The sequence below is a fragment of the Nasonia vitripennis genome, chromosome 4, assembly GCF_009193385.2.
Source record: "Nasonia vitripennis strain AsymCx chromosome 4, Nvit_psr_1.1, whole genome shotgun sequence".
Lineage (NCBI taxonomy): Eukaryota > Metazoa > Arthropoda > Insecta > Hymenoptera > Pteromalidae > Nasonia > Nasonia vitripennis.
In genome coordinates this window covers 2876965-2891873 of record NC_045760.1, presented here as the reverse complement: position 1 = coordinate 2891873, position 14909 = coordinate 2876965, and the positions used below count along the sequence as shown (strand labels likewise).

General features: G+C 46.6%; 3 protein-coding genes across 5 annotated transcripts in view; all 3 read right to left on the bottom strand.

The window, feature by feature from the left end:
- The window catches only part of LOC100120131 (signal-induced proliferation-associated 1-like protein 1), a 47423-nt gene extending 40777 nt beyond the window's left edge, over positions 1 to 6646 (bottom strand). For 2 of the 3 annotated variants that reach the window (XM_008213157.4, XM_032599510.1), the window contains exon 1: positions 5820 to 6645. The gene's annotated coding sequence lies outside the window, so the exon portion shown is untranslated. Of the gene's footprint in view, positions 1 to 5819 lie in introns of all 3 variants that reach the window. The other variant, XM_031929515.2, reaches the window with a different exon arrangement.
- A 3085-nt stretch (positions 6647 to 9731) lies between these two features.
- On the bottom strand, positions 9732 to 12196 carry LOC100120187 (probable ATP-dependent RNA helicase DDX28). The gene is made up of 8 exons (XM_001603800.5): positions 12105 to 12196; positions 11850 to 11994; positions 11541 to 11777; positions 11166 to 11471; positions 10838 to 11095; positions 10636 to 10746; positions 10173 to 10564; positions 9732 to 10101 (listed from the first exon to the last, which is right to left on the bottom strand). The coding sequence occupies exons 2-8, from the start codon at positions 11934 to 11936 to the stop codon at positions 9828 to 9830; spliced, it is 1665 nt and encodes a 554-aa protein (XP_001603850.1). The 5' UTR covers positions 11937 to 11994; positions 12105 to 12196; the 3' UTR covers positions 9732 to 9827.
- Positions 12197 to 12460: 264 nt separating this feature from the next.
- LOC100120216 (protein 60A) lies at positions 12461 to 14837 on the bottom strand. Its single transcript, XM_001603826.5, has one exon. It carries the CDS (start codon positions 14144 to 14146, stop codon positions 12881 to 12883), a length of 1266 nt encoding a protein of 421 aa, XP_001603876.1. The 5' UTR covers positions 14147 to 14837; the 3' UTR covers positions 12461 to 12880.
- Positions 14838 to 14909: the final 72 nt, after the last annotated feature.

Sequence of the window (14909 nt, the reverse complement as noted above, 5' to 3'; positions counted from 1 at the left end):
GTAATTGTTTTCTAATAGCCGGGCTTTCATGCGTGTCCACCTGCGCGGATTATTTTTCCGAGAGAGAAAGTCGCTTGAAAAAAAAAAAGATCGCGGAAAATTCTCGATCCGCCGAAAAATGCGGGGAAAAAGAGGCCGAGAGCAAAAACAAAGCGTCCTGAATTCCAGCGACGCGGTCGGGAGATCGAAGCGCTTTTTTGTCGCACACGAATTAGATTTTTCGAACCACAACATCGAACTTTCACGAGAGGCGCGAAGGCGGCGACACACCTGCGCGTTTCAAAATAAATCCGCCTTCGAGAGTCAGTGACACATCTCTCGAGAAATATTTTGACACCCGAGGTGTCTATGATTTTTTTCTTCCATTTCGTGCAGCTCTGGTTTGAGTCGAAGGAGCTGCAGAGATATTATACGAATGGTGTTTATGAATGGCTCGTTTAACGTCACTCGTTCGGATTTCCGCGAATAGCTTACGCTCGAGACTGCTGCATATGCAACGGGCGATTCGACGATTATGTAAACAAGAGCATATTGTATAAGTAGCTAATTAATGCTTCTATTGATGGAAGTCGGAGTCTTGTGTAACTAAAGCTATAGTTTGCGGTGATTTGTGTGCGTTTCTCGTAATCGTTAATTATTCGCCAAACATAGCGACATCTTTCTTATTTAGGATTGGATGTATCTGTCATCCTTTGAGCGACTATGTAAATAGAAAGTATACAAGCCCCCGTCCAGAGAAAAATCCTGACCAAAACGGTCTCTGCACGGATGACTCACGCTCTCTTTCGAGGAACACCCTACCGGTTTCCTAGATATTACCATTTTTTCTCTCTCAAACTCTCCACGATCGTTCCTAGTAAACTCGTGACTCATCCGTGCGCGACCTGAAACTCGTCCTGAAATTTTCAATCGAAAGGTCAGCAGCGTCAACCGAACATTTCCAATTACACGCTGACCGAACTCTGCATACGTCCGCAGAGCATCGGCATTCCGAGAATCCGGCGTGTGCATCCACGCGAGAAACCGTTTCACCTGGACCATACAACCGCGCGATGATTCAGTCTGCATCTCCTCTCTCTCTCTCTCTCTCTGCGTCATATCTTCGCGCATACATATACACACGTGAGAGATAAAACACAGCCGCGCGCGAGTTTTCGAAGTCGCGGCGAGAAGATTTCTCGCGTGGGAATCGCGCATGTGCGCTATGTGTGTGTATACGTATAATAAACTCGTTTCTCGGATTCCGAGAGCGTGTGTGTATATATGTATATACGAGCGACGACATTCGGCCCACGCGCGACTTTCACGCCTCCGCGATTCCTCGTGTTTTGTGTTGCGCTTCGCGAGTCGAAGGAGGAAGAATTATCGACGAGGATATCTCGTTTACGTGCGTACATTGGAGGGAAGGAAGCTGTAGCGGGAGTAAACACAGCTATTATTCGCGGCTTAACGATTTTATGAGCTATGTATATACACAGGATCGGAGGGGGGTGAACGTCTCGAAACGGTGTGGAGGGGCAGTGTGTAAAAACTCGTTGGGGGCTACGTGTCAAGGTTGAGCCGGGCGATTATCGCGAGCGCAAGTTTACGTGACTCGAGAGCGAGGAAAAGTGCTCGCCGAGGTTGAGACTATAATGACGTTTTGTTTTAGACGAGCGCGATTTCGTACAGGCATGAATGACTGGAAACGTGGGAGTTGCGTGGAATCGCTCTGATATTTTCTTTTCCCTTTTTTTTTTCCTTCGTCGCGAGCGTCTAATCGTGAATCATATCTCAGACACACGAAGAGATTGCCGTGTGTCATTTGCTCTCTGTATCTTTACTTTACGTGTAATAATCGCACTGATTACATCCACAAATAAAATGTATCGTTTCTCAATGCTCCTTCTTATCGATACATATACGAGGGTTCTGTTTACGTACTTGACCGCCGTGGCACTTGGCGAAAACACCATTAGCCTGTATTGTACGAAAATGGGGAAAACAAAAACGTAAACATTAAAGTCTCAGCCGTCGTCGTCATCGCGCAACTGGGTCGCGCGAGCCGTATACACCGTCTTTTTTTTCGCGTAGGCTGCAAGACGATACCGAGCTGTAGAAGACGAGACTTAGAGGCGCGTTTTCTCTTTATCGCGAGCCTATAGCGAGGTTTTATCGATTTTCTTTGCGAGAGGGACTATTATATTGGCCTACTTCGAGTGCGTGCAAGGAGTTTTAAAAGGAGGAGATCGGTTTCTCCTGAACGTCAGCTTCTCTCTCAATTTCTGTAAGAATAAACACGTGCACCGATATAACGAGATACTTTTCTTCTAGACCCAGAGCTCTGCAGGCACGTCTGTTTAATATTTCCCTGCGCTTGCAGTCGTCGCTGTTTACATTACGGTTTATATACTAACAGTGTCACACACGCGCGCGCGCTGTTCAGTGAGTCACGCGTGCACAAGCCGTTTCTTCCACATTTTTCCATTTTTTTTTTCGCTTACTAATGCCGGAAGCTCGCTGCTCGAGCGACCATCAAACGACGATGTCAATAAGGAAGACGCAGTGTGTCGTAACCGCGTACAGTCGTATACACTGTCGCGACGGGATTTTATTGTCTCCGGACGATTTCGTTATTACACTAGAGAGGAAGGACGCAGAATTGTTTTAGCTTCTTTTTTTCGAGACGAAGATGAAAACGTGGTGCAACGCCGCCGAGTCCACGACACACTTTGACTCCCGGCTCAATATGTATGGCGTTGACCATTGGAGAGATTAAACGAGCGTACGTGAGGCAATTGCACATCGGGCGAATAATGAGCTGGCTCTGCTGTTGAAAAGGAAAAAAACTATGCTCGACGCCCGGAGAGAAGAGACAATTTTCATTGGGATTTCTCGGTGCGTTGCGTTGCGCCTAGCGCTAAAAGAGAATCGGCGCACGTATGAATATGAATTTCGCGCGGAGAGAAGAAGAAACTCGAGTTTTTCCACGGTGAGGCAACGTCGCTCGCGTCTTTCGAAAAACTCACACACGTCTCTCTCTCTCTCTCTCTCATCATAGTTGGTGCAAAACGAGGCCGCCGTGTGTCTTTAATTGTTACGGTTATTATGCTTTCGGCCTCTGTGCGCGCACACCTTCGGCAAAATAACGTAACGCGAGACTCGTGAGAAGTTCTCACGTGTGGATGTGCCGAGACGAGGTTATGTTGTTTGCGTGCTCATCCTTCGATGCGCCTCTTCCGTTTGAGGAGGAGAAGCCTAATGAAGACGATGACGAAAATCGCGCGAGCGAGTGGGAGGAAGATGAAGAGGTCAATCGGTGATGCTCTGACCTCTCGATCGGAGAGGCGCACACGAGCTTCGGCTTAATTGTACTTTTATTGAGATTCGCCCTCCTTGTTTGATTCTGATTACTGTAAAGTAAACTCAAATTACAGTCAGATTTTCGGCGATCAAAGCTATCTTCTCCTAGCTTACTTTAGCCCACACAGCTTTCCTTCTCCACAGGAGCACACCGGCAGCGCATTATGCAAATCCGTTGCATAAGAAAGCGCGCGCGCACGCGCCTCAAACTCCCATTTCCCCCAAAACAATTTTAAATCCCCCGAAACGTCAGCGGCCTCACGTGCGGGTACACATAGCTACTGCCTCTCTCCCTCTCTCAATTGAATCGAAATTGCGCAAGCGAGCGAACGAGCAAGCACATACAGCAGTGCCTCTCGGCGCTAATATTCTTTCTCCTTTCTGCGCAAAGCATACACTTTCCCCCCTTGCGGTCTCGGGGTAACCCGAGAGCAGCAGCACGGAGCCATCGCCGTCTCTTCCAAGGCTAATGCGCCGCGGGGATTTCGAGTTGAGTCTTTTCGACTGTCACGTATAGTCTGCTATGCAGGTATGTGGGAAAAGGGAAAAAATTTTTCGGAGCCCCAGACGTGACTTTCCCGAACTGCGCTGTTGCTGATGCAGGTTCAGGCCTGTTGGTATTATAACGAGGGAGCGAGATTTATTGGGCATTCGATCGGTTTCTAAATGCTTGTAATTATTCTCTCTCTCTCGACTTGGGACGTGTTTTTCTGAGTCGGTGCGGGATTTTTTCAAACAATACACTAAAATTCGCTTGCGCAAGCAGAAAACCGTGTTAAAAAATGCGATCCGATCTGCGAAATTATTAGCAATAAAAGCGCGAGTTTATTATAACGATTAAAAGAGGAGAAGGAGAAAAAATACCGAGTAAACTATGGCGTCAAAAAGGCATCGTCGTATACAGGCCGTTGCGTCACTCTCTCTCTCTACCACTAGAGGCCTTTTTTAATTGTTACTCCTTCTCTCTCTCTCTCTCCCTCCGCAGTATACGATATCGCTATATAAAGTGAGAGAGATTTTTCGCGCAGCCGCGCGCGATAACGGAAAAGGCGTCGGTCGAGTGTATACGCGAGTTTAGAGTGGGGGTCTCGCGTGACGCGTCTCGTCGCGTTGATTGATAAAAGCCGCGAGCGTTGATTTCATTCTTGAATCGTCGCGGGGAAACTCGATTACGCACTCGTCGTAATTGTCGACGATAAGCTCGACGATTTTCGAGTGTAATAAGATGTAGGTGACTTCTTTTTCGGAATGTGCGTGGACGACGACGAGGCTCTCGCGTTTGCGTAAAATACTCATTCAAGGAGTCGCCGTAATTGGGCCATTCAAAAATTAATGGACTAGAAATTTTCACGTCTTTTCGTTGCGAAAGATCGAATTTATTATTCGAGCGCGTTGCGTAGGGCGACTTAAACATGAGGTTTTTTAAGGACGAACTCGTCACACACCTGCATTGGGATGGCATTGTAATATTTTTCAAAAATCTGACTTCAAATCTACTTCACGACAATTAAAAGCAAACAACGAGAGCAAATCTCAATAAAAGTCCAATTAATCCTACGTTCGCGTGCTCTCTCCGATCGTGAGGTCAAAGCATCACTGCTGCTGCAGTCTAACTAGAAATATCACGCAGCCCATCTCGATTAGAGCGTAAAAGCGAGTTCGAGGCTCCGATTGACCTCTTCATCTTCCTCCCACTTGTTTGCTGCGGGATATTATAAGCAGTGTATTGTGCATAATCGAAAAAAAAAGAAACTTATAACCGAGCTGGTAAACCGCTTTCGCGCGAGTCGACTTTATCGGGATTAAAATTGACGAATTTTTTCGCTCGCGGAAACAGGTTGAATTTTCTAGAGGAAAAAGAATTAATCAATGCGACGTCGTTCATGAATGAACGACGCCGACTCGTATACAGCCTACATTCATGAAAATGTTCATTGACATATGGATCGAGCAGCACGATAAGGACGACTGTATCCTTAATTTTATTCGCGAGAGATTGTGAGAACAATTTACGCCGTCGTGAATTAAATTTGGGATCGAGGCTGGGAAAAGAGGCGTTATTTGTTTTGTATAGAGCCGGAGATAATGTAACCACCTGCAATAATAATTGAAAATACCCAATTGTTTACGCGATTCGGGAGGAAATATTTTGACGGCTCGAGACGTCGAAGCCATTATTTCGTTGGGAGTTAAAATTAGAGGCATATCCTATTCGCGACTCACTCTCCCGGTATAACGAAAAAAAAAGAAGTAACGCGGAAACAATAAAGCAACTCCATAAAAATCCCGTGTACATATAGACACATGGAGACACAGGGGCAGCGAGCGAGCCCTTGGAGCGATAACCAGCGGCGAGAGCGCGATAAATCAGACAGACTCCTAGCTCCACACACGCGTATAAGTATAGAGAGAGAGAGAGAGAAAAAAAGAGCGAAACATTGTAATCAAGGAATTCCGACGTATACTTAGTCACTTACGTTTTCCGGTTGCGACGAGCGCCTCTGCCGCGGCACACAGAACAGCGGCACGCCGCTTTCCCGCTTCCTCTCCAATATAGCGGCTTCCGTTGCACCGTCGTTCACGAAAATTATCTCTGCGCTCTGCGGCGGCTCTCCGTGTAATAGCTTTCTCTTCTTCTTCCGTCGGAAAAGCACTGTATATACCGCGAGACTACAACGCGTACTAGTGGACGGACGATATGTTAATAACCACCAACAACAACAACAACATAAACAACCAAAGAACACTGTACACTGTCTTCCTCTTCTAGAGTCGACTCATCGCCGTGGGCTCCGCTCGGCGAGTACGTAGTACGCGATGAAAAGTGCAGCAGCAGCAGCAGCGGCGTCCTGTCTTTCCTGCAGCGGCCAGGTATTTTCTTTGTTTACCTCCTCACGCGAGTGAGCACAGCAGCAGCAGCAGCGCCGAGTGTCCTTCGCATTTCTCCGCGCGAAAAACTGTAGGTGCCCCTTCGGCCGTTAGCACTCAAACTCGTGGATTCCTACGTACACAGGTGAGATCCGAGTCCGATGCAGCGCGCACAAAGCGACTTTCGCGACGCTTCTGTTTGAGGTTAGGTCGCGCGGGGCCTCTTTCTCTCCGTGCGGGGCCCAGTAGGTAGTACAACGCGCAGAGATGCAGAGAAGAAAAGAGACGCGCACCTGGACTACGGTGGGGGAGGAGAGAGACGCGAGCGAGTATAGTGTGTGTATAGGTATGTGTACTCGTATAGGTGTACCAGAGCGAGAGCGTGTCGAAGAGGCTAACAGGTTGCGCTCCGCGAAACGACTGATGCCGAGCCGAGCGAGGAGGCATTGGATGGCGGGACGGAGGCTCCCTCTCTCCTCGCATACAGCCGCTAGAAAGCCCACGCGTTCCCCCACTCAAACTCCTTCGCCAGCCATCAGAGACGTTCTCCGGTCTCTCTCTCTCTCTCTCGTGCTCGGCGTGTGCGTGTGTTTCTGCAGTGTGTGAAAAGGAGAGAACCGAAGGCATGGTGCAGTGAGTTACTTTACTCGCCGAGGATTCGGAAGCGGTGTTTCGAGGTAATGTCGCTCGATTTATGTTTCTCGTTTGGGGAGTAAGGCGCAGGCATTATTCGGATGAGAAAATACTTCAGGTTGCATCTCCCCAGGCGCACGCGCGCCTCCAAATTGCATACAGTATAAAAAAAAAAAACTCGACCCCGCGCAGCCTAACTGCATATCGCGAAAGAAGATGATTAAGCCGCGTTTTATCTTCTCGAAAGAAGAGACAAGGTAAAAGTCGCACCGCTAAACCAGCGACGAACGGAACCGTCTTTCACAGTTTCTACACACAGTGTATAGTAGGGCTGCAGAGGACGGCAATTTTTTCCTCTCTCCACGCGCGCGTCTTCCTGTAATTTTGACCGTTTATCATCCTCTTCCGCAACGACTTCCAGGCAGTAGCTCGATTCGCCGCTGCTGTTTCCTCGTGTGTATACATGTACAGTTTTAACATATGCGTCGATTGTTCATGAGCATCAAGCCAACGGATTGTCTGCTCGCTCAGCTTTTTAAGATAAGATCGATATATCGTTGCGCAATTGTATTCAAGAACTTTCATAATTATACGATCTTCCGCTTTCGATCCAGGCCGGAATCGACGGCTCGCGAAAACGTTCATATGAACGATCAACCAGTCTATACCCTTTTGAGCGTATGAACATCACGCCTGAGTAATTTTTTAATCCGCTGCTGCGTTATATCATCATCCTCTCGTTAATTCTCGAGCTAATTAAAAGCAAAAACGTTGAATTATTCAATTTTCATGCGCGCGGCTCATGAATATTCGGAGCGAAGCAGCTAAAGTTATCTCTGTAATGGCCGAGCGCATAGTCGTGAATTTAACTTTTGAGACGTCGGAGAGCTTTGCGCACTGCTCTGATTAACATTTTAAGAGTTTCGAAAATTTAATCAGTTTCAGAATAGTTGGAGTTCGTACACTGCAGTTGAACAAGCATTAACGACCCATCCGGCTGTCAATTCAAGTATATACCCTCGAAAGGCACACATGCGGGCAGCAGCATGGGTGGTTCGGTCCTCGGGCTCGATAAAATCAAAAATTCCCGTACGTCTTCTCTTACGTCTCCATTATGTATCGCTTTCTTTTCTCCCTCGCTTCTCTCTATCTCTCTCTCTCTCGATCGGGGGGTTACATCAATTTGTAGATCGTTCCTTTCAATCGACAGCCAGCCAACGCAGGTAGTCGAATATTTGCTTCGCTAAAAAACTAAGACGACGACACATAATAGATGAACAGCTACTTCCTCGTACGCTGCATTTCAATGATAATAATACCCCGGCGTCTATATATAGGCTTATCTCTTTCCATCCGCGCACGTTCCTTTCTCTCTTTGTCGCGGGGCGCGTCTTCTCCCTTTTTTCAAAGAGGCGCATGCGGTTCCGCGGTCGCTTCGTATCGCGTACGCGCATCTCTTGCGCTCTGTATTTGAATGAAAAAAAAAAAAAAAAAAAAGAGACTAGGCGCGCGCTGCAGGAGTAACTGAAACTCGTAATCGATACTCGGGAATAATATCGGAAAATATCGTAAGCCGATACGCGAATGTTGGATTATTATTGAGCGATCGAGGGATAGATGGGAAAAGTGCGGGAAACAGAGTGTGACGGTTAGTCAAATATTTGGCTCCGCGACTATACTCGCGGAGGGTTACGCTACACACAAGAAGCGCATTGTTCTCGAGTTATAGAGTCTCGTAAAAAAAAAAAAAATAAATAAAAAATACAGTGGAGAATGCGGCTTCGTCCTACATGTCACGCGAAGCAGCCAGGCTAATTATTTCATAATTACGCGGTTAATCTCGCGTTATGGCTCGCTCGCGAGCATGTGTATGCTTATATTATTTCGCAATCGGGAAGAGCTCCTCGCGGCAACCATGATTTTTTGTATTGCAGCCGAGCGAGAGAATCGTTTTCCTTCTGCGGTCGAGGTGCTAAAACTCCGTTGCGAGGAGTCGTGTCACCTTAAAACAAATTTGAAACAATAGTTGATTATTACCATAGTGGATCGTTAAAATAACAGCGGAAATCTAGCTTTGCAGTGCATGATACTCGTGGATGGCTTTCTCGAGATATAGCGCCGAGATTTCTCTTACAAATTCAATGCAACAAATCTCAGCCGTCGCGCGTGAATTTCTCCCGATCCGGAAGACAAGACGCGCGCGACAGTCTCGTTGTAAGCCTCCGCGAAAATAAAATAACACGCGTCGCCCATATACTCGCTCTCTCGTCGTTGTCGTGACCGTCCTCGTCTTCTCTTCCTCTTTTTACTCTGTTACCATATACCCAAACCGCACACGAGCTCTCTCTCTCTCTCTCTCTCTCTCGCTCCGGCTCACGATTTATGATTCTTTTTCAATTTTCCCTCCTTCGCTCGGCTGCATTTTATTGTTGTACACTCGAAGCGTGGCCGTCGGTTCCGTTATTCCTTACTAATTACCGCGAGCGAGGATGATGCGATGATGATAAGATAAGCGAGCGGTGGCCGAGAGATGAAGCTGTGTGTAGGTAAATAGAGGATGAAGCTCCGCTGATGTTGTGGTAACCGGATCGAATGACATGCTGGAATTAACGGATTCGTGGCTCTTGTTTTTTGGACTTGTATGCGGATGCTCGTGCAGGTCCAAAGTGGATGCGATGAGGATGCGAAAGCTTGATTATTACGTCGTTTCCTCGATCGGACGATGTGCAAGCATGAGCAGTGGTTGTCTTTTTCTAAAACGAGAGGAAATAAGACGATGACGAGGTTATTAATTGCATGATAAGCGGTTCGTCGTGAACCTATCGCGTGTAGAGTATATTAGCAAGATGTTTATCCAGATCTTATATTTGTGAAATATTACGTCAAGATCGCTGCTTAATTTTGACATTTTATTTAAAAACAATCGTATAACAATGATAATCTATTTAACATCACAAAAATAGCTCGGACCAAACGCGAAGCTATCAATGTGGAAGTCGATGAGGAAAGTCTTCTGCCATCTCCTTTAATGTCTCCGCTTGCGAAGCCTCCATGTCGTTGTAATTTTGCAATTCGTTTGGCCTCAAGAATTCGCCCTCTTCGATATCTTTGTTGTGAAGTAAATCAACCATAGGTATGGAATTTCCTTTACGAGCCGCAAATTCGATTTTACTCGTTAAAACTATCTCCAATGGTCTGCTGATCAAATTGATAACCCTGCAATCTTTCGGGCTACCAATTCTTCCGATTCTTCCGCATCTAGTGAGTAATTGTTATCGTTACTATTGCTACGCTAAAAGACTGATATCAGTGAAAGTAGTACCGATTACCTGTGAACATATTCTGCCGAAATCAGAGGCAAATCGTAATTTATAACGTCTTTGGCGGTGGTAGTGTCGAGCCCGCGAGCTCCGGCATCGGTTGCAATCATGATATTGTGTATGCCGTTCTGGAATTCGGAAAATTTATTCCGTCTGAGCATTGCCGGCATATTTCCATGTAGTATAAGAGCGCTTATGTTAAATTGTTTCAAAAATATGCTGGCGAAGTTGCACGTTGCACTCGTGTTAGCGAAAATAATTATTGGAGTTTTGCTCTTAATTTTTGGCTTAATCACTTTTAGAAGCATCATCGGCTTGTTTGGTCCGATAACTCTGAAGAACTTTTGTCGTACTGTTATTTTATGTTCTTTTCCTGTTCCAATTGGTAATAGTGAGGCTGTCTGTAAATACGCCATGAATTAATCAATGATAAACTTGCTATGTAATAAGTTGAATTCCTGTAAATACGTACATCAATGATGGTATTCAGGGTAGCTGGTAGATCTTGTGGCATTGTTGCGGAATTCAGCGTTAATTGTGCTGTAGTTGGGTAATCACCAACTATTTGTTGTTCATCACCAAGCTGCAAATTAGCATTTACTATGTTAATAAATTATACATTTAGCAATAATGTTTTTTTTATACTGGTATGGCTCTTTGATTTTTTAACATACAGGTATTTTTTTGAGAAAGTAATGTAGTTTATCATTAAAAGTATCATCAAACAAAGTATCAGCTTCATCAAGAACCACATGTCTAACTTCATCCATTTTATATATGTTAGTTGTCACCAGTTTGCTCATAACTCCTAGAGTTGCAATTACAAGATCAATGTCTCCAACCGGCGGATTAAGCATTATTTTTTTGGTTTTTCCTCCAACAAGCGTGACAATGTTTATTCCTAAATTTTTGGCCAATTTTTTCGCCGCTTTCTACAAAAAATTTAAATTAGAGAAATTTACTTTCAAGATCTTTTCAAGTTTGGCAATTCATTCAGCTTACAGAAATTTGAAAGGTCAACTCTCTGCTGGGAGTTAAAACAAGTCCCAATGGTCTATTGAACCCTCTATCACGCTTTGGCTTTAACTCAATGATTTGTTGCAATAGCGGAACCAGGAAAGCAAAAGTTTTACCACAACCAGTCTCTGCTGTTAATATAACATTACGACCTTCCAATATTTTTGGTATTCCTAATTTTTGTATTGTTGTGGGATGTATGATATTGTTATCTACTAGATTTTGCAAGAGAACTTCATTTAAATTTACATCTCTGAAGCTTGCAGACGTATCTATACCATTGAAATCAAACTGGAAATAATTAAAGTAGAATCATTATTTTGTACTATAATTAGTAACTATGTATTGAATAATAATTACAGTATCTGTGGGATATATAGTGAAGTAATCCCCATCTGATTTTCTATGATGCCATCCTCTGGATGCCAAAGGTATTGGTTGAAATTTTGGATAAGTCTGTCCCTCATAAAAGTTGAGCGCTGGGTTCTTGCATTTTATAATCAACTTCCTCTTGGGTTTCTCTATAGGTACGTCGACAGGTTGTAGATCTTCCTTGAATTCGTACTCTTCATCGCCAAATTCTTCTGAAGTTGCATTCTGCAGAGTGTAAATGATTAAATATCCATCCGTGTGCAAAATTTAAAAAGCTGAATAGAAAAATAAACTTACAGAGTGCTGGACAGATGAAAATCTTCTTAATTTGATAATTGATTCATCGACAACTTGATAACAAAGTTTGCAAAATCGTGGAAACATTGTTGACTTTTTTATTTACACACTGTACGCAGGTTTCTTGTTGACATTATTTTAAAATCTGAGAAATAAGATATAAAATCATTGGTGTACTTTATCCATAACTTTAATTGTAGATTATAACGTTGCAAAAGTACCAAATACAACAAATATCGACAAATGTTTACTTACGTTTTCAGAAGTGTTCCAGCCGCACCGAACGAACACGTTTTCCTAACCTCGAAATACACCTCTTCAAAATACGGTAGCGCTCTCGGTCCGCTCGGTCGGTAATTTACAGAAAGAGCATGCGCGAAGCTATATATATAGCACGCGATTGGCGCGCTTTTTGAAATTTTCCTTCACAAACTCAGTGTCGACCAAGTTTCAAATATATTGTATTTTTAAATTGTATGAATACGATAAATCGAGTTGGATATAATATATTTTATCGAAACGTTTAAAGTCTGAGCCACTGTGTAAGAGAACCGAATTATCAGACGTGGGATATGGTGAATGAGGAGTTGGAATAAGAAACGCAAGAAAGGTAAGTAATAATATTGGTTTACTTAAGAATACACAACTATTGCATATTATACAAATATTCCTTAAACTTATTAAGTTCATCCTACTTTCCTAAAATGTAAAAAATAATCATGCTCAAAAATGTAGTCACGAATTCGTCTATAATTTTCGTTCGAACAACACAAGCAGAACTGTCAACGCATTGGAATTTCACTCTTATTCACGCATGCGAGTCGTTATAATATATTGAACCGGTTTCGTGAAAAATCTACATCTGCAGCCAAACTGTAACATGGCAAAAAACTTATCATATTCACATAACATACGTTTACTCGGTCTCTACAAAGAATTTTCGCGACGTCGGAAAAACATTCATATGTGTGTGTGTGTGTATATATACACACACATACACATCTCGATCGGCATAAAGAACGTCATTCCAGCTAGTGACAGCCGCAGCTCTTGACCACCATGTTCTTGTACTTTTTCAGGATGACGTTGCTCTCGTCGAGGAAGTACAGCACGGATATCGGCGAGAGCTTCGTCGGCGCGCAGCAGGGCTTGGGCACCTTCCCCGGGTTGACCAGGTGCACGAGGGTCTGCACGATGGCGTGGTTGGTCGCGTTCATGTGGGCGTTCAGCGGAAAGTTGCACTCGCCGCTGCAGTAGTAGGCGTCGTAGCCGTCCGGGGCGATGATCCAGTCCTGCCACTGGAGGTCCCGGAAGCTCACGTAGAGCGTCTGGATCTTGCAGGTCCTCGAGTTGTACTGGATCTGCGGGTCGGTGTAGGGGTTGCTCCGGTAGTCGAGGCTCGATATCTCGGCCTTCTTCTTGCGCTTGGCGTCGCGCTTCTGCCTGCTCTTGGCCGCGGCGGCGCGACTGCGGATACCCGAGCTCTTGAAGAAGGCCACCATGAAGGGCTGCCTCTCGGCGACGCCGCGGAAGCCCACGACGCCGATGTCCTCGGGCTTCATCTCGTGCACCTGTCGGTCGGCCGGGTGCACCGAGAGGTAGAGGCCCCGGTTGCCCGCCGGGTTGGCCACCCAGTACTGCAGGGCCTCGCTGACGTTCAAGCTGAGCCAGCCCTCGCGGCCGGCCGTGGCGTTGACCGCGTCGATGTACTGGAGCTCGCGCTCGCCGTCCTCGAGCCTGAGGACCCGGTAGGCCGTGAGCGTGAAGGCGCCCCGGTTCTTGGCCGACTTGGCCTGGTCCAGGCTGCGGTAGAGCCGGAGCTCGGCGTTGATCATGTGCTCGTTCTCCGGCACCTCGGACACGTCGAACCAGAGCCTCTTGCCGCGCTCGTGCCTGACGCTCGGCACGTGGTGATTGTGCGCGGCGAATGTCATGATGACGTCACTCTGGTCGATGGCGCGAAGGTCCTGCCCGCTGAGGCCGAACTCGGTCTGGTGTTCGCGCGACTCCTCGTCAGCCAGGCCGTTCCTGTAGATGTCCAGGAGGAACTTGGGCGCCGAGCGCTTCACCTGGGGCCCGGCCGAGTTGGCCTTGTGCTTGGGCGGACGGTCCGGCAGCCCGAGGAGGTTCAGGATCTCGTGCTCGACCTCGCGCTTCTCGCGCTGCGTGATCACCCGGTGCACCACCGTCTGGTCGTAGCCGTTGTCCACGTAGAGGCCGCTCGTGCGCTCGGAGCAGCCCGAGCCCGCCAGGGCCAGGAGCGCGATCGGCAGCAGCAACCGCTCGCTGCGCGACATCTTGATGCTGTGGATCCTGTTTGCGCGCGCGGTAAACACAGCCAGACAGAGAGAGAGAGAGAGATTGGTATGAGTCTGCGTAGCGACTCTTGCTCACGAGAGACTGGCACCACTGGTCCGCAGCATCGGAGACGCAGTTGACACACACTGGCGCGCGCAGGCTCTATCGCGTCATCGGTGCAGCATCGAGCCACTGAGAGAGGATCGGAAAGCGAAAGTCTCGAGATTTTTCGCTGCAACGCGCGTACACTGAGTGATGGCCCACCGCGCCTGGAGGCTGCGTGCGCTGGACTGGCGCGTGGGTCGCTTTCGTCGATCACCTCGAGAAGCTGACTCTCTCTCTCTCTCTCTCTCTCTGCATTCCGCAGGTTCGAAGGCGCCTCCTCTCGGTTCTCCCACTTGTTTCAGAATTACGCACGGCCGCTCTCCGAGACGCTCGGCTCTCTCTCTCTCTCTCTCTCTCTCTCTATAACTATAGCTATACAAGGTGTTAAGGACGAAGCACACTATCGGGGCGCGAGAGAGGCAGCTTGATGTGTCAATCGCGATGGAAAATTCAATTTTCAGGGAGATCTATTTTAGCTTCGACGAAATTTAACGAACGAGATGAACGCCTGGCGTGCTGGAAATACAGTAATAATATAGTCACGGAGGAAGTCCGCAATTTGAGAATTGCAGCGGCGCTACAGATGTCTGGCGTTTCGAGGACGGAAGAGAGGTCGACTCACAGACCTGGAACGAGGCATTACTCATTAGTGGGCGC